Source organism: Crotalus tigris, unplaced genomic scaffold (genome assembly GCF_016545835.1).
Source record: "Crotalus tigris isolate CLP2741 ecotype Arizona unplaced genomic scaffold, ASM1654583v1 scf7180000017633.3093840, whole genome shotgun sequence".
In the NCBI taxonomy this organism is placed as follows: domain Eukaryota; kingdom Metazoa; phylum Chordata; class Lepidosauria; order Squamata; family Viperidae; genus Crotalus; species Crotalus tigris.
The window spans coordinates 2,575,524-2,601,403 of record NW_024096527.1 but is presented as its reverse complement, the minus strand read 5'-3'; the positions used below and the strand labels follow the sequence as shown (position 1 = coordinate 2,601,403).

Genomic DNA, 25,880 nt, shown 5'->3' with positions numbered 1-25,880 from the left:
AAAAAATTGTTGAAAATCATGGTCTCTTGACTGTGGACACTGGAGACAACTCTTAAAGTGGTTGTTAAGTGCTTAAAATGCCATGATGGTGAAGGGTTGTACGGCCATTGTAACTTAGAAATTGAGTCATAAGTACCTTTTTAGGGGGACTGTCATAATTTTAAACAGTTGTTAAGCGAGGACTACCCATAGTCCAGTGTTTTTTCAACCGTAAAAACTTTGAAATGTGTGGACTTCAACTCCCAGAATTCCCAAGCCAGCATGTAATAGACATATAGCAAGGTCAATTATTACTCTGTCAGAAAAATAAAGACACTCAATTTGCAGGGATGTCCAACCTTTGCAGGTTAAAGACTTGTAGACTTCAACTCCCAGAATTCCCCAGCCAGCTTGCTGGATGTGGACTAGATGACCTTGAGGTCCCTTCCAACCTTATGGGTTCTTTTTGTATTTTTTCTTAACCTGTTCTGGTGGGGCTTTTGAGGAAATTGAGAATCACCCCATTTTATGGATACTTCCCTCTGATCCCTGTTTCTTGTTGTGAGGTGCTTTCAGTGATTCCCCTCAGAAAAAGGGGACTTGGGTGAGAATATTCATATTTTCCTGGCAAACAAAAAAGAAACAAACCCAAAACCTTCCGAAAGGGTTGGGTTTCAATTTCCAAAATTCTCATCCATATAGAGAATTCTGGGAATTGATGACCAATATACTTGAAGGTTCCCTTTTGGGGAAGGAAGGAAGTCTGGCATCTTGAATTATTCAAGGGCACAAGTCAAAAGCCTGATTAGATCTTCTTGGAAAGCTATTTGAAGCAGGATTTTAAAAAAATTTGCAAGGTCCAGGAAGATTTAAAAAATATTCCTCAGGCAGATCAATTGGGAAATTGAGTCTTATTAACCAAATATAAAATACAACAGTTCTTGATGTCATTTCCTCTGTACTTTTATCCCAACTGCCATTCATTTATCCGCAGCTTCTTTAATTCAGTCATCTGTCTCCAGAGTTACAGCATTTATGCAAGCATTAGACCTTATCCTGTATGCCCCAGTATTCAATTCTGCTTTCTTCTTTGGTAGAATTGCTCAGATGTCGTTGAAATTTCTGATGCAAAAAAAAAAGAAAAGAAAAAGAAAAGCACACTTGGTGATAGTAGAAGTCACACACTGTTCTTGTGAAGATGAATCATAGATACCCCCTCCACTCCCCCTGCTGCCTTTCCTTCAGCTATTGTGGTTTTTTATGGAGCTCTTTCTAAGCCATAACTTGACCTGATTCTTCCAAATGATTTGAGGATCTTTGTATCTGTGTTTCCATTGGGGAATGGATTCCTGAACCTGGCTGCGGATAAAAAAGCAAGATCACAGTAGCAAAATGATTAACCACCATCCCCCAGAGATCCTTTCCCTCCCTCTTTGTTCTCTTACAAATGCAGCAGAATTTCCAAAATCCACCCTGAGACCATGGGTCACTGTGGCCAAAGTTACACTTGTGTTGATAGCCTAAGGAGGCTTGTAGGTCAGCCATTTTCTAACTGGGTTCTACAAAAGCCTGTTGGGGTTCCATGGAAGGCTAAGGTCAACCTCCCCCCACCCCAAAATTAACTGAAGAACAGCCAACATTGTCCATAGCTATTTTTCTAAAGTGGAAAGGATAGTCTTGTTCTCCCGTGAATATAATGCGTCTCCAAGGCGCCTGAAGGCAGGACGAGAAGCAACGGAGAGAAGCAACCTAGAACTAAGGAGAAACTTCCTGACAGTCAGAACAATTAAACAGTGGAACAATCTGCCTCCAGAAGCAGTGAATGCTCCAATACTGGAAGTCTTTAAGAAGAGACTGGACAGCCATTTGTCTGAAATGGTCTAGGGTTCCTGCCTGAGCAGGGGTTGGACTATATAACCTCCAAGGTCCCTTCCAACTATTATTATTATTATCAATCATCACACAGTCAGCCAGATGTTCAGACTGGATTTGGCATTTTGTCTACCTATCGAGTCCTTACCCAGGACCTGGGATAGGCAGATGTGGATGTTTCATGGTATTACAGGTATCGTCGCAGGATGGAAACAGTTCCTAATAAGGCCGCCTTTTGCAATTGACTAATAGCAAATTTGTCAATGCCAATAGTGTTCAAGTGGTGCTCCAGTTGTTTTGGGATTGCACCCAAGGAGCCTATTATTATTATTATTATTATTATTATTATTATTATTATTATTATTATTATTATTATATTTGGTAGATCAAGGATTCTGGGATGTGTGTGTGTGTGTAGATCCAAACTTACAACCTGGTTTTGAAGTTGTGACATTGCACTTCTGCATCATGTGAGCTCATTTTGGGAGCTCAGCAACTAGACTATATTTAAGGTCAGTGCTTTTTTTGTTTTTAAAAAAAAAAGGTGCTGGAACTCACACACGTCATACAACCCGCCTTGCCTACCCTACAAGGTTCCATCCAAAAAAGGTGCTGGAACTCCGTTCTGGGTGTTCTATGACAAAAAAAGCCCTGTTTAAGGTCATTTGCATTAATCCGCAATCACCTGACCGCTATGTTTTTCCCAGAAACTGATGTTTACTTCCACTTTCTGGTCAAAATCGACCCATAGCAAACAATGGGTTTGATTTGTGATAGCCGTGTTTACTTAAAAAAAAGATCACAAAAACAGGTCTGCACATGGTGATCCGCTTTGCGACTGTCATGACTTATGACCATTATTGCCAGGCACAATTATGGTCGTAAGTCAAGGACTAATTCTATTTCTCAACCTTGACAACTTGAAGATATCCGAACACCTGGTATACTGGCTGGGGAGTTCTGGAAGTTGAAGTCTACATATTTTAAATTTGCTGGAATTGAGAGGCACTGATTTAGATTAAATTTTGAGATGCCATCTACATTCCTCAGGGAATTGCTTAGCCCTTCATGAACTAATTTTGCTAGATTGAATTGGAGGGGGGTTGTGGAGAAAATCAATCTTCACTTATGTTGTTGATCAGGGTTCCCCTTGGGGAACAAACAGTAGAAATCTAAGGTAATTTCATTATTACCTGCATTTAACACATATGGATTTCAACTCCCAGGATTCCCCAGGTAGCATGAATTCTGGGAGTTGAAGTCCATACCTCTTAAAGTTTATAGGGTTGAGGAATACTGACCTAAAGAGAATGATTTTTATATGTGAATATATATACTTTTATATATATTGGGGGAGGGGTATAGGCAACCATGATGGCTTGATGTTACTGGAAAAAGGAGGCAAGGGTCAACATTCTTGACTATTTTCTCCCCCCCTTCCTTTCCTGGGCATCAGGTGCCTATGGTGATGTTGCAAAAAAAAGATGATGAAATATGCATTGCGACGTCACATTGCAAACTCAGGACTTTTTGTATCTCTGTGTTTCAATCAAATGCTCAAGTCACGTGGTGAGGATTGCAAACAACACTTTATTCTTTCCTTCTGCATTTGGGGGAAGCTTACAAGGCTGTTTCTGTATATCTTCAAACTTGGCCCTTTTATGACTCATGGACTTCAACTCCCAGAATTCCTCAGCCAGAAATGGTGGCTGAGGAATTCTGGAAGTTGAAGTCCATAAGTCATAAAAGGGCTGAGTTTGAAGACCCCTGCTGCATATTAAGGCTGGTTGTAATGCTATTGCAAGCCTAATGCAGATTTTCCAGCCAAAACATTATGCTACTGTTATTTTGTATGGGGTGCTTGGGAGATTCCAGGGGTCACACTATGAAATTGGAAACAATCTTTGGCTTGTGGGTTGTTTCATTCTTCCCATTAAGCCTTGCACCTGTTTATCAGTTTTTCTTTGCTGAAAGCTTTCTATTTTTGTTTTCATTTTTAATTATAACTAATATGTCTTGACAAGCAGCTATCCCTAATCTGATACTGTCCAGAAGGACTGAATTATACCTTTCATTGGTGGCCCCTGTACTGCTCTTGAAAAGTAATGAGGTTGGTAGGCCTACCTGGTGTCAGGCTTCATTTTATCCTCACAACAGCCTTGTGGGGTAGGCCAGCCGGAGAGAAACTGTTTTAAACATCCATGGTGTAGGCAGTGAAGACCCAGGCAGACTACAGAGATTCTTCTTTAGTTGGTTTCCTACATTCCTTGTTTATTAGCTTGCATCCCACTTCTGTATTAAAATAATTAAGTAAATAAGACCAAACAATAATCCTTAGATTCATAGGGTTAGAAGGGACCTTGAAAGCCTTCTTGTCCACATCCCTGCCCTGTGTGGGAATCTTTGTATCATTCTGGACAAATGGCTATCCAATTTTTTCTTGAAAACCTCCAGGCTCTGTGTATGTTTTGTGTGTGTGTGTGTCACACTGGTTCTTGCCTTGCCTTCAGGACTTACAGCAGGGATCTCCAAATTTGGCAACTTTAAGACTTGTGGACTTCAACTCCCAGAATTCCTCATCTGACTGGGGAATTCTGGGAGTTGAAGTCCACAAGTCTTAAAGCCAACAAGTTTGGAGACCCCTGACTTACAGAAATAAATCTCAACCTTCTTTCCTGGAACAGCCCTTCAAGTATTGGAAGGCTGCTGTCAGGTCTCCCTGTCAGCCTTCTCTTTTCTAGCAAATTCTTTTGATCTCTCTTCATAAAATTTAGTCTCCAAGCTCCTTACCATCTTTCTCTCTACCTTGTTTCCAATTCCTCAGCATCCTCCTTCCATTGTAGTGACCTGAGCTGGACACAGGATTCCAGGTGTGAGCTGACCAAAAACAGCATAAAGTGGTGCTGTCACTTCTCGTGAACTTAACACTAAGTTTCTATTGAGACATTGGCCCTTTTGGCAGCAGCTGCACATTGCTGGCTCATCCTTAGTCTGTGGTTTACCAGTTACACAGGTACTAGTGCTAAGTCAGGTATCACCTACCTTGTACCTGTGCATCTGGTTTGTCTGGCATAAGTGCAGAACCTTACACTTCTCAACAATGTTAATCATAGAAATAGAGGTTATTTTTTTTAACATGGCAGCAAGCTCCCCAGCATCCAGCAAGGGGAGGGTGTGCAAGGAAAAAATATAATTGCCTTGAGATATGTTGGCCTATCTCTCTATAAGTATTAGCCAGGCTAGCTGGAGGACACACCCTCCCCTTGCTGGTGGCTTTTATCTAAAATAGTTCATAACACCAAGGAGATGGTGTTAAAAGAATATGATGATGGCTGTGAAAATGAATGTGTGGGTTTGGGATTTTTTTTTCTTTCTCTTTTCAGTAAGAAGCCAGTTCCTTTTTCTAACTAATGAAAAATTAGAACTGTATGGGCAGGCTCACCAGCTAAACAAAATACAAGACCCCGTGGTAAGGTTGTTGCTTCCCCTTTCAAAAAATTTCAATTTCAGAATGATTTGGTGGTTCTAGCTAGTGGAAAGAGTAGGGGAAAATGAGCTTAATTCCAGAAGGCTGGAGGAAACATTTACCCTGATTCTAATGAGATTTATTGGTTGCATCAAGAGAGAAGCAACCTAGAACTAAGGAGAAACTTCGTGACAGTTAGAACAATTAACCAGTGGAACAACCTGCCTCCAGAAGCAGTAAATGCTCCAACACTGGAAGTTTTTAAGAAGAGACTGGACAGTCATTTATCCAAAATGGTATAGGGTTTCCTGCCTGAGCAGGGGGTTGGACTAGATGACCTCCAAGGCCCCTTCCAACTTTATCATTATCATGGATCATCGCACAGTCAACCAGATGTTCAGACTGGATTTGGCATTTTGTCTACCTATCGAGTCCTTACCCAGGACATGGGATAAGCAGATGTGGATGTTTGATGGTATTACAGATATCGTCACAGGATGGAAGCAGTTCCTAGTAAAGCCGCCTTTTGCAATTGACTAATAGCGAATTTGTCAATGCCAATGGTGTTCAAGTGGTGCTCCAGTTGTTTTGGGATTGCACCCAAGGAGCCTATTACATCATCATCATCATCATCATCATTATTATTATTGTTGTTGTTGTTGTTGTTGTTGTTTCTGAGGAAACCTGGGCTTCCACCAGCATGGCAGAAGGTGGTCTCATAATTGCCAATAAAGAAGAATTTTTGTAGCTCAGGGTTTAAATGGTTGAAGTGCACTGAAGATGTTACCTAGTTTGAGTAATGAAATATCTGCAAGAAAACAGCAAGCTCAGAGAGCACTAAAGACCCCTGGTCTTGTAATTTTGACATCTGGATGGCACCACATTGTTTTCTGAAATCACCCTTCTCAAGTTTGGTAGTCTTCAGATGCACTGAGTTATTAAATAGGAAAACACTCAACCAGTTGCCTGGGGATGATGAGAACTGTAGTCCCAACCCATCTAGAGGCATGAGGTTATGGGAAGATCCCTGTGGATAATTTGGACTGCTCTTTTCTAATTGGACTATGGAGAAAAACTCTTAATGAAAGCCCACATCATGAGAAGAAGATGGCCAAACTAATGTTTGGGGTGACATTTTTTTAGTCTTTCTGATCAGATGACAATCTGAAACTGCCAGGCCTGTTGACTTTTGAGGAAGTTGAACTTGCCAGCTGTCTTGAGGAGGAAGCAGCCATGTCTTTGGCTGTGGCTGGGTTAGCAGGCAGCCTGAGTTCGCCTGCTGAGGCAAATGCAGAAACCGAGGCCCAATGGCACTGCTTAGGCTCCACTCCCTCTGGGAGCTTGTAAACTAAAAGGATCTATTTGTGAGTTGTGAACTTATTCAGATTATGAGACACGGATCTAATTGGGCTAGTTTCTGTGGGCCAGAGATCTTATTACTTATATTATTGGCTCTCCACTGCGTTTATATTCTATTTTTCTGCCAGAGAGGCAAGTCCTCGATTTACAACAGTTCGTTTTGTGACTGAAGCTACAACAGCACTGAAGAAAGTGACTTATGACCATTTTTCAACCTTACGACTGTTGCAGCATCCCCATGGTCACATAATCAAAATTCAGATGCTTGGCAACTGGCATATATTTGATGATGGTTTCAGTGTCCTGGGGTCATGTGATCCCCTTTTGTGACCTTCTGACAAGCAAAGTAAGTGGGGAAGCCAGATTCATTTAACAACCATGTTACTAACTTAACAACTACAGTGATGCACTTAACAGCTGTGATAAGAAAGGTCGTAAAATGGGGCAAAATTCACTTAATTGTCATTTTGGGCTCAATTGTGGTCGCAAGGCGAGGACTATCTGTACTGTAGTATGACCCCACCAACAACCCTGTGATGTTGGTTGGCCTTACAAAGTAACTAGTCCCAAGTCAGATAATAGAACAGAACAGAACAGAGTAGAACAGAAAAGAACTTTAGAGGTTTTCTAGTCCAGCCCCGTGCTTGAGCAGGAGAACCTACTATTTCAGACAAGTGACTGTCTAGTCCAGTGATGGCGAACCTTTTAGAGACCGAGTGCCCAAACTGCAACCCAAAACCCACTTATGCATCATTGGGTGCCGGGTGGGTGTGGCCCATTGGCTGGGCATGGCTAATTGGGTAGGTGTGGCTGCAGTGGTAACAGCAGACTGGGTGGGACTAAAAAATTCAATCAATCAATTCCAACTTTGCAAGATCTTTTTTTTTTCCCACAAGAAGTTGAAATTGACTGATTGAACCTTTTTTTTTTTTTTTTTTTTTGCACACAGTGGCGGAGGCCTAAAGCAAAAAGGTTTTATAAAACCCAGCTGAAGGCCTAGGACTGGGGCGACAGCGCACGTGCCCACAGAGGGCTCTGAGTGCCGCCTCTGGCACCTGTGCCATAGATTCGCCACCACTGGTCTAGTCCAGGGGTAGGCAACCTTGGCTCTTTTATGACTCGTGGGCTTCAACTCCATGCTGGCTCAGGAATTCTGGGAGTTGAAGTCCACGAATCATAAAAGAACCAAGGTTGCCTACCCTGGACTAGCCAAACCCAAGTCCTGCAGCCGTTCTTCATTTGCTTTAATCTCCAGGCCTTTGTTCATTTTAGTTGCTCTTCTCTGAACTTTTTCCAAGGTCTCAACATCTTTTTTGTGATATGGTGACCAAAATTGGTTGCAGTATTCCAGGTGTGGTCTTATTAGGGTTTTATAAAGTCGTACTAATACTTTGCGTGATCTTGATTCTATGCCTCTGTTTATACAACCCAGGATTGTATTAGCTTTTTTGGCTGTTGCTGCACACAGCTGGCTCATAGTCAAGTGATCATCCAGTAGGACTGCAAGGTCCCTCTCACATTTACTGTTTTTGAGCCAGGTCTCGCCTAATCTGTACTTATACTTTTGATTTTTCCTGCCTAAATGTAAAAACTTTGCTTTTCTCCACATTAAAATTCATTTCGTTGGATAGGGCCCATTGTTCAAGTTTGTCAAGATCTTTTTGGATCCTGAGCTTGTCTTCTGGAGTGTTGGCTGTTCCTGCCAGTTTAGTGTCATCTGCAAATTTGATGAGTTCCCCTTCTATTCCCTCATCTAGGTCATTTATGAAATATTAGGGGAGAACCCCCATCTTAATAATAAAAGCAGATCATTTATGTAATAGGTCTCATTATTGGAGACTATGTGTTTAAACATAGATTGGATATTCATCTGTCTCAGATGTTTTCATTTCCTACACTGATAAAAAGGTTGAAATCAAACACCTGGTGGCCTCTTCCAAATCTAGACTAGTGTTGCTCAACCTTAACCACTTTTAAATGCCTGGGTGTTGGCTGGGGAATTCTGGGAGGTGAAATTTACATATGGTAAAATTGCCAAGGTTGAGAAACACTGCTCTAGAATTCAAAGATTCTGTTCAATGCTCCTTTTTACATCTTCAATCTAATTCCATGCATGTATGCTTTTCCTGGAAGATTAGCTCATCTATGACATAGTTTTTTCAGAACTATGGTCACCTTAATTTCATACCATTGTGCTTAATCACAGATGTTTGTAATCACAATAAAAGTTTGATGGTTTTGCATTTCTTTGCTTAATTCCAGCTGGGCAGGGCCACAGTTGCAGTCAGTAAGGCCATAAATTGATGTGAAAGTTATAACAGTAGGAATATTGAAATTGTCAAAAATTGTTGAGAGATAAAACAGATGTCCCAAGTTATAAAACAAGTCATGGAAAAGCATATTTTATTTATTATGAGTTTGAGTTAGAGTTCCTAGACCTAGAGCTAAAGTATCCCCTAAGTCAGGCATGTCAAACTTGTGACATCATGTGAAGTCGCACAACGTATCGTGACTTTTTCCCCATTGCCAGCACTGGGGTGGGCGCAGTTTTGGTGTGACGCATCCGGCTCGTGGGCCGGTGGTTTGACATGCCTACCCTAAGTGGCATACATAATAGTTCCTCCTTAGCTTTGATTCTTGTAAAAAAGCTTTGAGATAGTCTGGGTTGAGAGATATAATTAGATCACCTGAATCACCCAATGAGTTTCCATGAGTGGATTTGAACCTCAGTCTCTCTGGTCCTATTATTCCCAACGCATCACATTGAGAACTAAGAATAAGATAACTATAAATCAGGGGCATTTGGACAAGAGGCTGCTTAAAGCACAATATTTCTTTTAACTAGCCTCACTAATGAAGTGTTATATATGAGGTGTGGGTGATTTTTGTCTGCCATTTATAATCTTCCATGCTTCTTACTATAAAAATCTGGTTAAAAAGAATAACAACAACATTATTCCAGTCCAACAGGCCTCGTCCTGGGATTTGATGAAGTAAGTGTTGTTTCTCTCATCTGATTACAATCCTAGATTGCCTCTTTCAAGCTTGTCCCAAAGGTGCTTTTTCCAAAAGGCAACTAGATTTCCTTGATTTTTTTTTATTTGAAAACATTTCACCTCATCCAAGAAGCTATTTCAGTTCTAACTGAAGAACAGTTCAGTTCTCACAGTTCTAAGAGAACTAAAGAAGCTTCTTGGATGAGAAATGAAACATTTTCAGAGGAAAAAAAACTAAGAAAGTCCAGTTGCCTTTTGGAAAAAAACATCTTTGGGACAACCATGGCCTGGATGATTGAAGATCTCCATAGACTCAAATCTGTACTTTGACCATCTTTCTCCACAGGGACCATCTGTGTTCTGCTCTCCTTCCCCTTCATCTTCAGCCCATGCATCGGCTGCACAGAGAGCACACCTGAGTGGGCTGCGCTCATCTACTTTGTTCCATTTATTGTCATCTTCCAATTTGGCTGGGCAGCCACCCAAATCTCTCACCTCTCGCTCATACCAGAGTTGGTCACTAGTGACCATGAGAAGGTGGAACTCACAGCTTTCAGGTAAGAACTGATAGGAAAGTGGTTAAATCTAATCCAGGCTCCATCACATTTCCTCTGGGTTATCCTCTCAAGCTTTGTTGACACCATTTAGCCAACATGTCTGGCTTGTTGTGGCCAATCCCACTGACATCTACCCGAAGAAATTCCCTGTCAACTAGCGAGCACAATGCAGAGCACAATTTCCAAGGGCATTGCGTACTAGTGAACAGCAGTTTGGTCTAGTCCAGGGGTAGGCAACCTTGGCTCTTTTATGATTTGTGGACTTCAATACCCAGAATTCCTGAACCAGCCATGCTGACTCAGGAATTCTGGGAGTTGAAGTCCATAAGTCATAAAAGAGCCAAGGTTGCCTACCCCTGGTCTAGCGGTTAAGGCACTAGGCTAGAAACTAGGAGACTATGAGTTCTAGTTCTGCCTTAGGCGTAAAGTCAGCTGGGTGTCTTTGGGCCAGTCACTTTCAGCCCAGGAAATCAGACTCGGGCATCAAGCTGGTGGATCAATTCGAGTCATCACCAATAGATCAGCATTGTTACCTTGTGGATGCCAATAAATTTGATTGATTGATTGATTGATAGATAGGTAAATCTGAAACACAGATCCTGTACCTACAAGAAAATGCCAGGAAGAAAAAAAAAATAGTGTGGATTAGTGAACACACAACTGCAGAATCTTTGGTCCTGTGGCAGTTCTCAGGTTGTAAGAAATGCTTTCAAGGATCAAAACTGCAATGGATGACCTTCAAGATTCTAGGATATCCTTTGAAGGTCAGCTGTCCTTACCCATCATAATTCAAACACTGTGATTATTTATTTAGGTAAACTGAAATTAACATCTGAGTTATTGAATTAATTACTTTTTAATAAATTAAAATTAAATTTAAAATGGAATACTGTGACTTGCAACCTCCTGCCGGCTTCTCCATTGACTTCCCTTGTCAGAATCTGGCTGGGAAGGTTGCACATGCCAATCAAATGACTGCAGGACACTACAGATGTCCTAAGTGCGGAGCCAGTTGCCAAGCAACCCAGATCACGATCTCGTGAGCACAAGGATGCGGCAACAGTTTAAAGTCTTAGGACTGGTCATACATCACTTTTTTCAGCACCATCCTAACTTCAAACGGTTGCTAAACCAGTGGTTGTTAAGGGAGGGTTATCTATAGAAGCTGATGCAAAGTGTCCTAAATAAGTTTTTCCTTTAGGTTTCTTAACTGAAAAAAAGACAGTCGGAATGGAGGGAATCCAGCTAGCTGGGGAAAAGCATGAACCCAGCAAATAACATTTTTGCAAGCAAAGTTATTCAACTGGCAGTTTCTTCCTTAGAAGTTTGGAGGAACTTCCCCAGAGCTTCTGTACCCAAATGGTGGGAAAAGAGAAAATAACCTGAATTTCCGGGGTGGGGCCTGGGACCTGATGGGCACTGATATGAACCAATCCCCTTTTTTCAGCTGTGGTCTATGCTTAATAAACTCTGCTTGGTCTCCCTGCTTCCAGGTACGCCTTCACTGTCATGGCCAACATCACGGTGTATGGAGTTGCATGGCTCCTCCTGCACTTCCAGATCGATCCCACAAAGAAGCTCATCCAGCACCTCGGGCGCCATGACATTCCTGTCTTTCAGGTGGGTATTTGGCAAGATGGTGGACAGAAGGTGTAAGACTGGATTTCCTTGTCCTGTCAGTTGCTGGTTTACAACGTGAGTCTTTGAATATCATGGCCAACTTCCTTTTCCTCCCCCTCTTCACAAAGATCCACTTCCTAGATTTAGTCTTGCTGTCCTAACCTTTCTTATTTGCTTTCTGTTCCCACTCTAGAACCTGTCCCTGATTGTGGTAGGGCTGGGTTCCATTTCTTCGCTCTTCTTCCATCTTGGGACCAAAGAAAAGACACGGACAGTTTCTAGATTGCCCGATCCAGATGAGAATAGTCCCCTGTTGCCTCTAGACCCAAAGAAGCCCATTCGGACGGTCCTTCTTTGGAAACACTGGTTTCTGGAGCCTGCTTTCTACCAGGTGAGTCTGGAGGGCAGAAGATCACATCTTCTCTTACCCTTGTAGTTCATTCTTTTTCCAGGATCAAGGAATTTGGGAAGACTTGTTCTGCAGATATCTAAAAGGTCCAAAGCAATCTTCCCTGGTGGTGCCCTTCAGGGACATTTAATAATAATAATAATAATAGTAATAGTAATAATAATAATAAAGTTGGAAGGGACCTTGGAGGTCATCGAGTCCAACCCCCTGCTCAGGCAGGAACCCTACACCATTTCAGACAAATGGCTGTCCAGTCTCTTCTTAAAAACTTCCAGTGTTGGAGTATTCACCGCTTCTGGAGGCAGGTTGTTCCACTGATTAATTGTTTTAACTGTCAGGAAGTTTCTCCTTAGTTCTAAGTTGCTTCTCTCCTTGATCAGTTTCCATCTGTTGCTTCTTGTCCTGCCTTCAGACGCCTTGGAGAATAGCTTCACTCCCTCTTCTTTGTGGCAGTCCCTGAAATATTGGAACACTGCTATCATGTCCCCCCTCGTCCTTCTCTTCGTTAAACTAGATATACCCAATTCCAGCAACCGTTCCTTATGTTTTAGCCTCCAATCCCCTAATCATCTTTGTTGCTCTTCTCTGTACTCTTTCTCAACCTCAGCTACCATGTTTCCCTGAAAGTAAGACCTGCCCTGAAAATAAGCCGTAGCTTGATTTTTGGGGGGTGGGACTAATATAAGCCCTACCCCAAAAATAAGCCCTAGTTTTGGGGTATGGCACACGTCTGAAAAATCAAGCTAGGCTGGGGATGGAGGGCTGGAGCTGCCCCATGTGCCCCACTCCCACTTACCTTGCAGCCAGGCCTCTCGTCACCAGCCCACTTCTGCGGCATCCCCAGGCCTGCATTTTGTAGTCAAAGGCCTTTCCAGAAGGTCACTGCAACCAAGAACCAAGCTATGGATTCAATACATAGCTCGGTTCTTAGCTGCAGTGGCCTTCCAGAAAGGCCTTTGACTGCAAAATTCAGGCTGGAGCTCCATTCTCAGCTGCAGAATGAAGCTGCTCCTTTGGCCACAGAAAACATGGGCCAGCTGGGCGGAGCTGTCAGTGCCAGAGGTAAGTGGAAAAGACACACCCTGGTGCCTCTTTTGGAGGCAAAAAAAAATAAAAATAAGACCGAGCCTTATTTTCAGGGAAACACCTGGTGCCTCTTTTGGAGGCAAAAAAAAATAAAAATAAGACCGAGCCTTATTTTCAGGGAAACACTGTACTTTAAGATGGATGGACTTCAACTCCCGGAATAGTTGGGGATTTCTGGGAATTGAAGTCCATCCATCTTAAAGTTATTAAGATTGAAAAACATTACACTATACATTGGCCAGAATAACTCTTGGCCATATTATAGAGCAGGGCTTTTCAATCTTTTCACCCATTGTACCACTTTTAGGATACGGCAACATCCGAGTACCACCAGTCGCCTAGCAAGGTGTCAAAAACTTGGTGACCAAAAAAAAAAAAAAAGGAAAAAAGTGGTAAAGTACAAGTAGTCCTCGACTTACAACAGTTTGCTTAGTGACTGTTCGAAGTTACAATGGCACTGAAGAAAGTGCCCACCAAGCCACAACCAAGCAAGACACCTGCCTGCCCGCCCAGCCGCGCTCTTCCTCCTGTCTGAGATTTTCATTGTTGTGAGCATTTCTGTTGAGGATTGGCAGCGGGAGTGGGGTGGGGGGTGTTTGGTTTTTATTCCCCCCATCTGCTGGGTGTTTGGAGCAGGTTTGGTCACTTCACATGACCCTGGGACACTATGACCGTCATAAATATGAATCAGTTGCCAAGCATCTTAATGTAAATCATAAGACCTTGGAGATGCTGCAACATTCCAGCTGATCGACACTTCTTCTGGGCTTAGCAGAAGCGCCAGGATCAGCGCCGAGCTCCATCTGGAGCCTGGCGCTGATCCTGGCACTTCCGCTGAGCCCTGGCAGCCCTGCAGCTCCAGCCATCTCTCGCTCAGGCTTGTGCAGTGCTGCCACCAGTTTAGCTCATTCCCCTCCCCCGCTACCACTTTTCTAGGATGGTCGCATACCACCTGCCAGGTGCCAATGTACCACAGGTGGCATCCGTACCACTGGTTGAAAAGCCCTGCTATAGAGCAGGGGTCTCCAAATTTGACAACTTTTAAGACTTGTGGACTCCAGCTCTCAGAATTTCCCAACCAACATGGCTTGCTGAGGAATTCTGGGAGTTGAAGTCCATAAGTTGTGAAGTTGCCAAGTGTGGAGACCACTGCTGTAGAGGGATGATGGCATGCGTATATTGGAGAAGATGGGCTCAGCATAGTGGTATTGACAAAATGTAAATATATGCCAAATCAAAGACCAAAACATTCTGTCCCCCTTTCAAACAGTGCCATTTCATTTGGCATTTTAGCAGTTTTTGGAAATAAATCTTTCAAACCAGAATTGATCTGGCCTCCAAATAAGTTTCTTTCTTTCTTTCTTTCTTTCTTTCTTTCTTTCTTTCTTTCTTTCTTTCTTTCTTTCTTTCTTTCTTTCTTTCTTTCTTTCTTTTTTTGAACAATTGTTTTCAGCTCAATCCATTTTTGACTTGGAAGTTTTAATTCCAGGAATTGCCCTCTGGAGCAACATAGCCCAGAGGAGATTCTACATGTTATGAAGGGGAACAGTATTTCTGGAATCTGGAATCCCCCAGAATGTTATCTTCCTTAGTTGTTTAGCTTTATACATTAGATGTAATTCTAAAGTGGGAAAGGAAACCATGTGAGCAGAGAAATTGTTGCATTGTCTTATGTGCATCTGTAATGCCACTTTTTGCTTCCAGGTGGCAATGCTGTACATGTCCACCCGTCTCATTGTCAACCTCTCTCAGACATACATTGCAATGTATCTCACCAACTCACTAATGCTTCCAAAGGTAAGTGTGATCTTTGGGAAGGGGGAAGTGTGTTTTATATTATCTAGTTCAGTGATGGCGAACCTTTTAAAGACCGAGTGCCCAAACCACAACCCCAAACCCACTTATGTATCGCAAAGTGCCAGGGCCGCATCAGCATTATGGTGCCCTCAGGAGGGGTGGGGCGTGGGCCACTGGGGGGGCGTGGCTGCAGTAGTTATGCAAACTGAGTGGACGTGGCCAGGGTGGGTGTGGCCACCTTGATGTTGCTCGTGGGGGGATGCCTGTGGGGGCTGGGCAGGATTGGGGGAGATCCAGAGGGTCTCTGGTGGGTGGCGTGGGCAGGAGGCTCATCCTGTGGGGTGAGACAGGATAGGGCGGGGGTGCCATTGCTGCACTGCAAGGCAAGATAGGGGTGGCTGCTGCCTGACACCATCAGCCCCCGCACACAGAGGCCAGCGAGCGCATGGGGACGTGCTCTACCACCTCTACTTGAGCTTGCTAGCCAGCTGCTTCACCTCCTTTGTGCTGGGTGGGGCTGCCGCTTTGGGTGCCAGCGGTGGCCTAATGGGCCTGGGTGAGCCAGCGGCGGCGGCAAGTGTGCCCACAGAGAGGGCTCTAAATGCCGCCTCTGGCACGCATGCCGTAGGTTTGCCATCACTGGTCTAGTCAGTACGTTTTAGATCAGCTTCTGTCATAATAATAATTATAATTATTATTTTGTGGCCATGTGACCATGATTTTTAGCATATTTTTTTTTTGTCAGAAACTGGCATTTACTTCCAGTTTCTGGCAAAAAAAAAAAAAAAACATCCATTGGCTAAAGTGGGTTCATTTAACAACTGCTGCATTTGCTTAATGATCACAGTGTTTGCTTAATGACCTCCACACAAAAGATTGTAAAATTGAGCACCGTTGTTTAATGATTGCTATCACTTGTCACCCTAATTCTGAGCTTAATTATAGCAGGAATTAATCAACAATAGATTGCATTTGTTTTCTTATCTTCTTTTTCCCCCTCCCCCAAGGAAGAGCCTAAATCAGTGTTTCTCAGCCTTGACAATTTTAAGGCATGTGGACTTCAACTCCCAGAATTCCACAGGCAGCAATGCTTGCTGTGGAATTCTGGGAGTTGAAGTCCACATGCCTTAAAATTGTCAAGGTTGAGAAACACTGGCCTAAATGGTGTTACTCCCTTTTCTATCACCTTTTTACAGAAATACATTGCCACAATCCCGTTGGTGATGTACATTAGTGGCTTTCTCTCCTCCTTTTTGATGAAAACTGTGAACAGACGGATTGGCAGAAATGTGAGTACTCCCGGCCTTCGTTTTCAGTCTTTGTAAAGTAGAATAAAGTGGAATAATAAAGAATAAAGTAGAATAAAGTGGAATAATAATAATAATGATAATGAAAAATCACTAAAAGAAAAATGATGTGTCTGCATAGTTACTGGTATAAAGCTGTGTAAGCAATCTGTGACTAACCAAATGCGCAGGACATTTAGAAACACTGTATAAAGTAAAACTCTCTTCATTGTATGCCTGTGAGAAACTAACTGAAGAAAATACAATGTAGATTTCTCTGTGTGCTCCTTTGTTCCTGAGAAAGGGAAAGTATAAAAACTGTAGTTTGTACCTGCCCCCTTTGTTCAGAATTGCTGGTTGTTAATCGCTTCTGAACCTTGCACAAAATAAATCTCTCTGCTACACCCTTTGGAATTCGTAAAAGTCTCTTACGTTTTTCCACAAGATTTGCAGTCCTAAAGGGAAATTCGGCTTTCCTACCATGTGTCCTTCCAGATACCACTTCACTAACTCCCAGGAAGGTCTCTTCCATACTCAGGCAGCTCTTACTGTACAGAACTTGCATTTTCCAACTTGAAATTTATGGGGATATGTGAAAGAGGCTATCCACACTAGGAAATCCAACTGAGCTCTTCCTGTCAGGTGCAAAGGGCCAGGTCCATACGTGAAGGTCTGATGAAACTGATTTATTGCTAATTATGTCTGTGCACAGGAATGAACAGCAGGGTGGCCTAGAGGTGGCGCTCTTGCCTCACAATCAGGAGGCTGTGAGTTCAATCCTAGGTAACCGCAGATATTTCTCCCCCTGGGACAAAGAGAAAATACCTGCTGCGAACTCCAAAGAAGCGTCAGGAAAGGCATCCAGCTAGTAAATGCTCAGTTCTATTCTGTCCCACCACCATCTCACTTAAAATGACTCCAGGCAGCTTACAGAAATTGTATTATGAGCTATATTCATTTACAAGTGCTGTCATTGTACTGTTGAAAAAGAATGGTGGGTTTATTTCTGCTTCCTTTGTTCATTCTAGCTCTTGCTTGCTCTGTGTTCTTCTCCTTTTTCAATATGATGCTCTCCAGCATTTTGCGAGAAGTAGGCTTTTGTCCAAAAGACAAAACACTTGACGGTAGAAAACTTGGGGAAATTCTTAGATATTAGAACGTTATTTCTCAATCTCAGCAAATTTAAGAGGTGTAAACTTCAACTTCCAGAATTCCTAAACCAGCATACTGGCTGGGGAATTCTGGGAGTTGAAGTCCACACCTCTTCAAGTTGTCATGGTTGAGAAATACTGAATTAGGGGATGCTAGTGAATAAGTAATCCCAAAGGTGTTTTTTGTTTTAAAGGCAACTGGATTTCCTTGATTTTTCTTTTCTTGAAAATGTTTCCTTTTCATTCCCCACTGGTTAGTTACAACTGAAGAAGCTACTTGAAAGAGAAGTGAAGTCTTTAAGAAAAAGATAAAATCAAGACAATCCAGTTGCCTTTTTAAAAAGCACCTATGGGACAACCAAGACCTGGATGACTTGAGAACTTCCTAGATATTGAATAAATACTTTGTGTAGTAGTAATTAAGGCATCCATGCTTTAGAAATGAAAATAATTTTCTTTTTTCATGTTAGCTCACCTACTTTCTGGGACTGCTGATTATCATGGCCTTTGCCTCCTGGGTGGCCCTAGCTGAGCGAATGGGCATAGAGGTGTACGGGGCTGCTGTTCTGCTTGGGATCGGGTCGGCCACCATCCTGGTGACATCCCTCTCCATGACAGCTGATCTCATCGGGCCCCACACGGTATGAAGTACCTTGTGTAAAAGATGGAGTCAGTCCTGCTTTAGGAACTGGGTGAAAATTCAGTGCTAATCCTTAAAAAAGCAGGGGGGGGAGTCTTAAAGAAGCAATATGGGATTTCTAAATCATAGACAAAAGTGACTCATTCGATGCTCCCAAAGTACCGTCAAGGGGACAATGCCAAAGATGTGGCCAAGGTTATCCTGAGAGGTGAGAGATTCAAGATGGCAGCCATAGTGACATGATCAAAGCCCCTCCTCTTTTTATGCATGTGGAAAGGAGGCGGGACTTCAATCACACCATTGTCGTCACCGTCTTGAGTTAGGTGTGGCTCGTGGCCTGTATATCATTTGCAGCATTTTTGCACGATCCCCGCTTCTGACTAAAACATTTACGGGGACTAAAAGGCAAAATGTGTGTGTCGAGCCTTAGGGTGCCATAATATCATGCTTTGTTTGTTTTTAGAAGTACATAAGGCCACTTGTTTATTTGTTTTTATGGGAAGGGGAACATGAAGGACAGAAGGCACTTTTGGAGAAGCTGAGAGATAAATGGTTTAACTCATGCCGGCTGGGGAATTCTGGGAGTTGAGGTCCACACGTCTTAAAGCTGCTGAGGTTGAGATACATTGCTATAGGGCAGGGGTAGGCAGCCTTGGCTCTTTTATGACTCGTGGACTTCAACTCCCAGAATTCCTGAGTCAGCCATGCTGAGGGGAAAGGGAGAGTTTCTAAGCTGAGCCATGCTGGCTCAGGAATCCTGGGAGTTGAAGTCCACGAGTCATAAAAGAGCCAAGGTTGCCTATCCCCGCTATAGGCAAAGATCCTCCTGAAATGCTAAAAAGGGGGTGGGGAGAGAAAAGAAAAAAAAAGAATACAACCCTCAGAATGGTACTATACTGTAGAACTATTTTGAGGTTTGCCTCTTCGTTTTGTTTCAAATTTTTGCTTCCTGTCCAGGGTGAGACCTGGCAGCCACTCAGGTGATCCTGATGCATCTGTGGCTCATTTTCTCCGATAGCACAGCGGCGCATTCGTCTACGGGGCCATGAGCTTCACTGATAAAGTCGCCAACGGATTGTCGGTGATGATTATCCAGGACCTGCATCCATGTCCGTAAGTGAAGGGTGGGCTACGGAGACTGCAGCGTTCGTGAAAAGAAGTTTGGTGAGAGGGCCCTGTGGCACATCAATGACTTGAAGGGTACCCTTTGACACATCAGCAGAAATGGAGGGTACTTTTGGGAGAAATGTTTCTGCTTGTCAGAACAGGCTGGGTTTTTTTTAAGCCCATTCAAATGATGCTGGACTCAGCATGTACTGCCCATTAAATACTTTACCTCTTGTGTTAAACCAGGATTTGCTTAAGCATAGTTTATTTAATAAACCATAATTGGCTGGACTGTAGTACACATTAGGCCGTCCAGTACCATTGCAAACCGTTATGCTTAAGTTTAGGCATGAAGGCAAACCTGAAATCAAATACTGATATATGGACGCTGTACAGGTATATTAGAAGTGGAAACTATGGTTGATCAACCCATAATTCTATTTTCATATTGCATTACTACCTACATTATGCTCGCAAATCATATTATATCATAACCTTTAATATCTGGATTGAGACCTTTTGGAGAGGGAAATTTCAAGAGGGAGTGTTGGAGATACCATAGATGAGGGGAATCCTCCATGTACCAACGCAGTCTACCATAGAGTGTACAGTAACAGTGATTGTTACAGGAACGGCATTGGTAATAGACTCAGCAAGACTCTTGAAATGACACCAATGAGAAATGTAGCTCCATCCAATTTTTTGTTTCGATCCTATAAGGTTTTTTTGTTCTCCAGTGGAACTGCCAGTTTTGCTTAACCAGGGGTTCTGAAGAGAGAGCCTCCATGTGTAAAAGCAGTGTGCACAACCTAATATTTATCTTCATGTTCCTTTCCCCCCCTCTTATTGTTGTCTCCATCCCCACCCTTCACGAACTCCAGGACTCAGCTCTGTTGCAATGGCTGTGTGACCTTCTACCATTGGGTAATGATCTCGGTTACTGGGGGCATGGCAATGGTGGCTGCGCTGTTCCTAGCCAGCATCATGATCTGGCCAATCGCCATCCGTTCCCGTAAGTAGGATTTGCTGGGATGGAAAAATAAGGTGGTGGGAAAGACAGAAGAGACGGAAGCAGAGAAGTGCAGATGTAACTACAGATAGTCCTTGACTTACAACCACAGTTGCGACCAGAAGTCTTGTTGCTAAGTGAGTTATACCTGATTTTATGACCTATTTTTCCAGCTGTTAAGTGAATCACTGCAATTATTAAGTGAATTGTGTAGTCATTAAATGAATCTGGCTTCCCTATTGACTTTGCTTGTCGGAAGCTAGCTGGGAATGTCACAAACAGCAATCACATGACCCTGGAATGCTGCAACTGTCATAAATACATGCCCGAATTTTGATCATGTGACATTGAGATAGTGTGAGGGTGGTAAGTGTGAGGACCGGCCATAAGCCACATTTCTCGTGCCATTATAATTTAGAATGGTCACTAAATGAACGGTCGTAAATGAAGGACAACCTTTACCCTTCAGTGATGACTTTCATCTTTCTGGAAAGGTTTGAACTCTGGGGAGATGCCACAGGGATGGGGGTTCTCTCCTACTTCTCTTCACTGTTTTCATTCTCCATCCAGCTGGAAGGACATTCTGTAAACATGGCGGAGACTTTGTTTATCAAGGTGATGACTCTTATTCATGATCAGAATGAGATCAAATTTAGTATGGTGGGGGGAGAGAAGTTAGCAAAAGAAAGGCTGAGTTAAAAATAGGCCAGATCCATTGAGAAGAAAAGACATTCTTTCCAGTTCCCTCAGGGCATGCCTATGGCAGTGACTCATAATGTTTGCAACTGCTCCATTCTTTCTCTCAGTCACACGACCCCTGATGTAACATTGCATACTTGAATGTGCATGCACACACACACACAAATGGAAAATCCAGATGCCTCTTACAGTGGCTGCTTCTAAAGCAGGGGTTCCCAACCCCCGGGCATGACTCACTACCAGGCCGTGGCCCGTTCAGAACCAAGCCACGGAAGCAGCAGCTGAGCACATGCGCAGCTGCACTTGCACCCAGAGCAGGCGGACGAGTGCATGCGCACAGCTCCATTTGTCCGAGCAGTGGGCAAGCGTGCCTGCCACTTGCGCATAGGGAGCTGCACATGCATACATGCTCACCCGCTGCAGCTCACGAGGAACCATCCCCTTTTGCCCCCTCCCCCCCCCACACACACCTGCTGATCCACAAAGCCGGAACAATTGGAGATCACTGTTGCAAAGTATTTGGAAATAATTTCAGAAGTCTGGCTGTCCATTTAAACAACAGACACCCATTAAAGCGAAAGATGTAACGGGCAAGAGTTTACAGGTAGTCCTCAAGTTAGAACTGTTCATTTAGTGACCCATTTGAAATTACAACTGTGAAAAAAGTGATTTATGACCATTTTTCACACGTACAACCATCACAGCAACCCCAAGGTCATGTAGTCAAAATTCAGACATTTCGAAACTGACTCATATTTATGACAGTTGCAGTTTTCCCGGGATCATGTGATTATCTTTTGCGAACTTCTGACCAGCAAAGTCAATGGGGAAGCCAGATTCACTTAACAATCATGTTATTAACAACTGCCGTGATTCACTTAACAATTTGTGGCAAGAAAGGTCGTAAAATGGGGCAAAATTCACTTAACTCACAGCAACAGAAATGTCGGACTCAACATTATACTTTATACCCAACATTTTATGTTATACTACACACACACACACACACACACACATTAAAAAAAGGGAGAGTGGCATGTGGAAAAGTTATGAATTGAATGAATGAATTGCATTTCTCCTGCATATTATGTTTCGATTTCAGGACTAGCCAGGGTGAATCCCAAAAACCACGAGTATCTTGAGGAAGGAGAACCAGTGGCTGTGGTGAACTGAGATCTTTGAAGAAACAAGCTAGCATAGGATGGAATTGTTACAGTGCGGCAGCATGGAAATCCAAAGAGCTGTTTCATCCAGTTTGAATTTGCCCTTATTTGCTCTTCAGACTGAACATTGACAATCCCAGCATATTTTGCACAAATACCAGAAGATCTTTTCTTTTGACCACTTCATTCCCCCAGTTGGTCCCTTATGCAGTTAGTGAAGAACTAGCAATGAAGCAATAGGTTCCATCACCTAATCCACTCTCCCATTCCCTTTTTCTACTTATTTGTATATAAAAAGTATAAATAAATAAATGTGAGGTTTTTTATTTAAGAAATAATTAAACTATCTTAAGTTAAAAAAAAGACTTCTAATTATCTTTTTACTTGTTTGCTAAATATTCTTTTTTTAGATGTTTGATCTTTAAAATACAGGGGAATGGATAGATGCTGATCTGGAAGTAGATCACTTTCAGAAAGGCTGGTCTGTCAGGGTAGAATGGCACAGCTTTGAATTTGGTATCTTGATTATTCCCGCCATCTTCACCCATAAAAAAATCCACATATTATGGTTTATTTGTCAGTGTTGAAGGATCAACAGACTGGCATATATCACCCCTTTCCTATTGTCCCAAAACTGGACATACATGAATAGTGTCCAGTTTTGGGACTGATTTATTGCACTGCAGCCAGCTGTTAATGCTGAACTTCCGAAGGAAAGTCGTCATGCTCGTAAGAGCTGAACAGCTACTTCTTAAGAGGAGTTTAATTAGTTTTCCTTCAAGTTGCAAAGGCCTGATCAAGATGATCTTTGAGGTCCTCCCAATGCTATAATTCCTTTACTGAGAGGTTGGTTTGCTCATATCAATAGATTATATGCACAAGCCAAGAATCCTTGGTTATTTATAATGGATAAATAGCCTTTCAAATCATGTAATGGTATCACAATTGCAAATTATACCTGGAGCTCAAGTTGATTTTGCTTATGGCTTGTTTTACCAATCTAAAGTTTTCCTACCAACTAATAATTACGGGATTTAAAGTCAAACACATTTGCAAAGTATAAAAATGAAGAAGATTGACTCCAAGTGGTATCCCTTTTTTCCTTTTCCATTGCCTCCCATTCTGGAAACAGGTAGTCTTCGACTTATGACCACAATTGAGCCCAGAATTTCTGGTGCTAAGTGAGTCATTTGTTAAAGTCATTTTATGACCTTGCATGTCAGAATTGTTAAGTAAATCACTGCAGTTGAAAAGCTAGTAACACGGTTGTTAAGTAAATCTGGCTCCCCCATTGACTTTGCTTGTCAAAAGGTCGCCAAAAAATGATCACATGATCCCAGGCCACGGCAACCATCCTAAGTATGAATCAGTTGCCAAGCGCCTGAATTTTGGTCACATGACCATGAGGATGCTACAATGGTTGTAAGTGTGGTCATAAGTCACTTTCTTCAATGCTATTCTAGCTTTGAATGGTCACTAAATGAGCTGTTGTAAGTTGAGGACTGCCTGTATTGTGATTTGTCACTTCCTTGTTGGCTTTAGAGTGATCCTGTCTATATAGCTTCTAGCTATAGTTTTTAAGTCCTCTACTTCAGGGCTTTTCAACCTTTTCACCCATTGTACCACTTTTAGGATATAGCAACATCCGAGTACCACCAGTCACCTAGCAAGGTGTCAAAAACTTGATGACTAAAAAAAAAGGAAAAAAGTGATGAAGTACAGGTAGTCCTCAACTTACAACAGTTTGCTTAGTGACTGTTTGAAGTTACAATAGAACTGAAAAAAGTGCCCCCCAAGCCACAGCCGAGCAAGACATCTGCCCGCCCAGTGGTGCTCTTCCTCCTGCCAAGGTTTTCATTGTTGTGAGCGGGGGTGGGGTGGGGGGTGTTTTGTTTTTATTCCCCCCCATCTTCTGGGTGGTTGCAGCAGGTTTTGGTCACTTCACTTCACTTGACCCTAGGACACTGTGACTGTCATAAATGTGAATCAGTTGCCAAGCATCTGAATGTAAATCACAAGACCCTGGAGATGCTGCAACATTCCAGCTGATCAGCGCTTCCTCTGAGCTCAGCAGAAGCGCCAGGATCAATGCCGAGCTCCAGCTGGAGCCTGGCACTGATCCTGGCACTTCCACTGAGCCCTGACAGTCCTGCAGCTCCAGCCATCTCTCACTCAGGTTTTTGTGGGGTGCTGCCACCAGTTCAGCTCATTACCCTCCCCCGCTATCACTTTTCTAGGATGGTTGCATACCACCTGCCAGGTGCCAATGTACCACGGGTGGTACCCGTACCACTGGTTGAAAAGCCCTGCTCTACTTGTCCATTCTTTATCCTGCCATTTGGCTCCGCTCAGTTTGCCATTTTAGAGCTCTGGAACATGAAGCAACTTAGCCATCTTCCCTCAAACCACAATTTACACCTTTTCTATGGTTTGCATCCTTCATTTTCTAATCACTTTCAAAGAGAGCTTGCTAATTGCTTCTCAGCTATTAGAAACTGTGGATCAACAAGTTTTACAACACCAGGTGAATTTTCTTCCTCCTTAGCAAAAGTTTTAAATACAAGTGTAAGGATTGTAGAGTTACATTATTTTGGAATAAACAGCAAAAGAGTGATCAGAACTTTTAATTTTGAAAAGTTACAAATTGACTAGAGGTCCAGGTATGAATTTGAAATAAGATTTTGGGATTAATTATAAGAATTCTTCCTGTGGGAAAATGCTTCTATTTTTAATTCTTAAAAAAAAAAAACTTTGAAGACTGGACACTAGAGCAGGGGTCCCCAACCCCCAGTCCGTGGACCAGTAGTGGGCCATGGCATGCCAGCAACCGGTCCGCACAAACAAGCAAAGCCCCACCCGCGGGATGCAGGCAGCACGCAAAACCCTGCCCTCCTTTCCTTCCCACCATCTGCGGAAAAACCTCTCTCCACATAACCGGTCCCTGGTGCCCAAAAGGCTGGGGACCTCTGCACTAGAGGGAACCAGAGGAACTAAAGATTTCAGTGCAATTAAAGGAGAAAAACACTCAAAATTTTACTTATTAATGTATAATGAAGCAAAACACCTTAATATTGAACCTATTGAGATATATTTTTGAACAATGAACTCAAATTAATTTTAAAAGTGTCTGCCATGATAGACTATGTTTAAAAGATGTTATAGAAGAGGAACAAGCACCATTGAGTCTGATCTGAAAGTGGATTTTAAAAGGAAAGGCTATAAGAATGATAATGGAAAAAGATGCTACACTGGATATACAATTGAAAATGACTTCTGTCTTAATGAAAAGGGTATACAAATAAAGCAAAGAGTGATCTGGATAACTTTCCTATATTGGATTTACAAAAGAGATTTGTTAAATCTTTGAAAAATTTTGTGAGAAGGGACAAAAGTAAAAAAATGAAATCAGCTTTTAAGACATTTATTCTATTTATCAAATTCCTACACTGCTCATCTTACCTAAGTGACTCTGATTACTTGAAAGGATTAAAGGTCAAGATGGTTAAAAAGAGAAGGAAGGAATATAAGGTTGGTTTAACTGAGTTTCCAGCAGCAACTGATTAACTTACTGGTGGGTGTGGTGCTTTTTTCCAAGAAATCAGAAGACACAAACGGAAATGTGGGTGAGTCCCAACATGCCTCCACAAGATGGCACTTCCTCATCAGAACAGTCAAAGTCAAGGA

General features: G+C 42.5%; 1 protein-coding gene across 2 annotated transcripts in view; it reads left to right on the top strand.

Annotated features, from left to right (window-relative positions):
- Nucleotides 1-22,559, top strand: part of MFSD12 (major facilitator superfamily domain containing 12) — a 29,105-nt gene extending 6,546 nt beyond the window's left edge. The window contains exons 2-10 of one of the 2 annotated variants that reach the window (XM_039334766.1): nucleotides 10,019-10,229; nucleotides 11,723-11,849; nucleotides 12,043-12,240; nucleotides 15,049-15,141; nucleotides 16,338-16,430; nucleotides 18,049-18,219; nucleotides 19,237-19,331; nucleotides 20,207-20,337; nucleotides 22,136-22,559. In XM_039334766.1, coding sequence (XP_039190700.1) covers nucleotides 10,019-10,229; nucleotides 11,723-11,849; nucleotides 12,043-12,240; nucleotides 15,049-15,141; nucleotides 16,338-16,430; nucleotides 18,049-18,219; nucleotides 19,237-19,331; nucleotides 20,207-20,337; nucleotides 22,136-22,206 — 1,190 coding nt within the window. In that variant the 3' untranslated portion in view covers nucleotides 22,207-22,559. Of the gene's footprint in view, nucleotides 1-10,018; nucleotides 10,230-11,722; nucleotides 11,850-12,042; nucleotides 12,241-15,048; nucleotides 15,142-16,337; nucleotides 16,431-18,048; nucleotides 18,220-19,175; nucleotides 19,332-20,206; nucleotides 20,338-22,135 lie in introns of those variants that run through there. The other variant, XM_039334767.1, reaches the window with a different exon arrangement.
- Nucleotides 22,560-25,880: the final 3,321 nt, after the last annotated feature.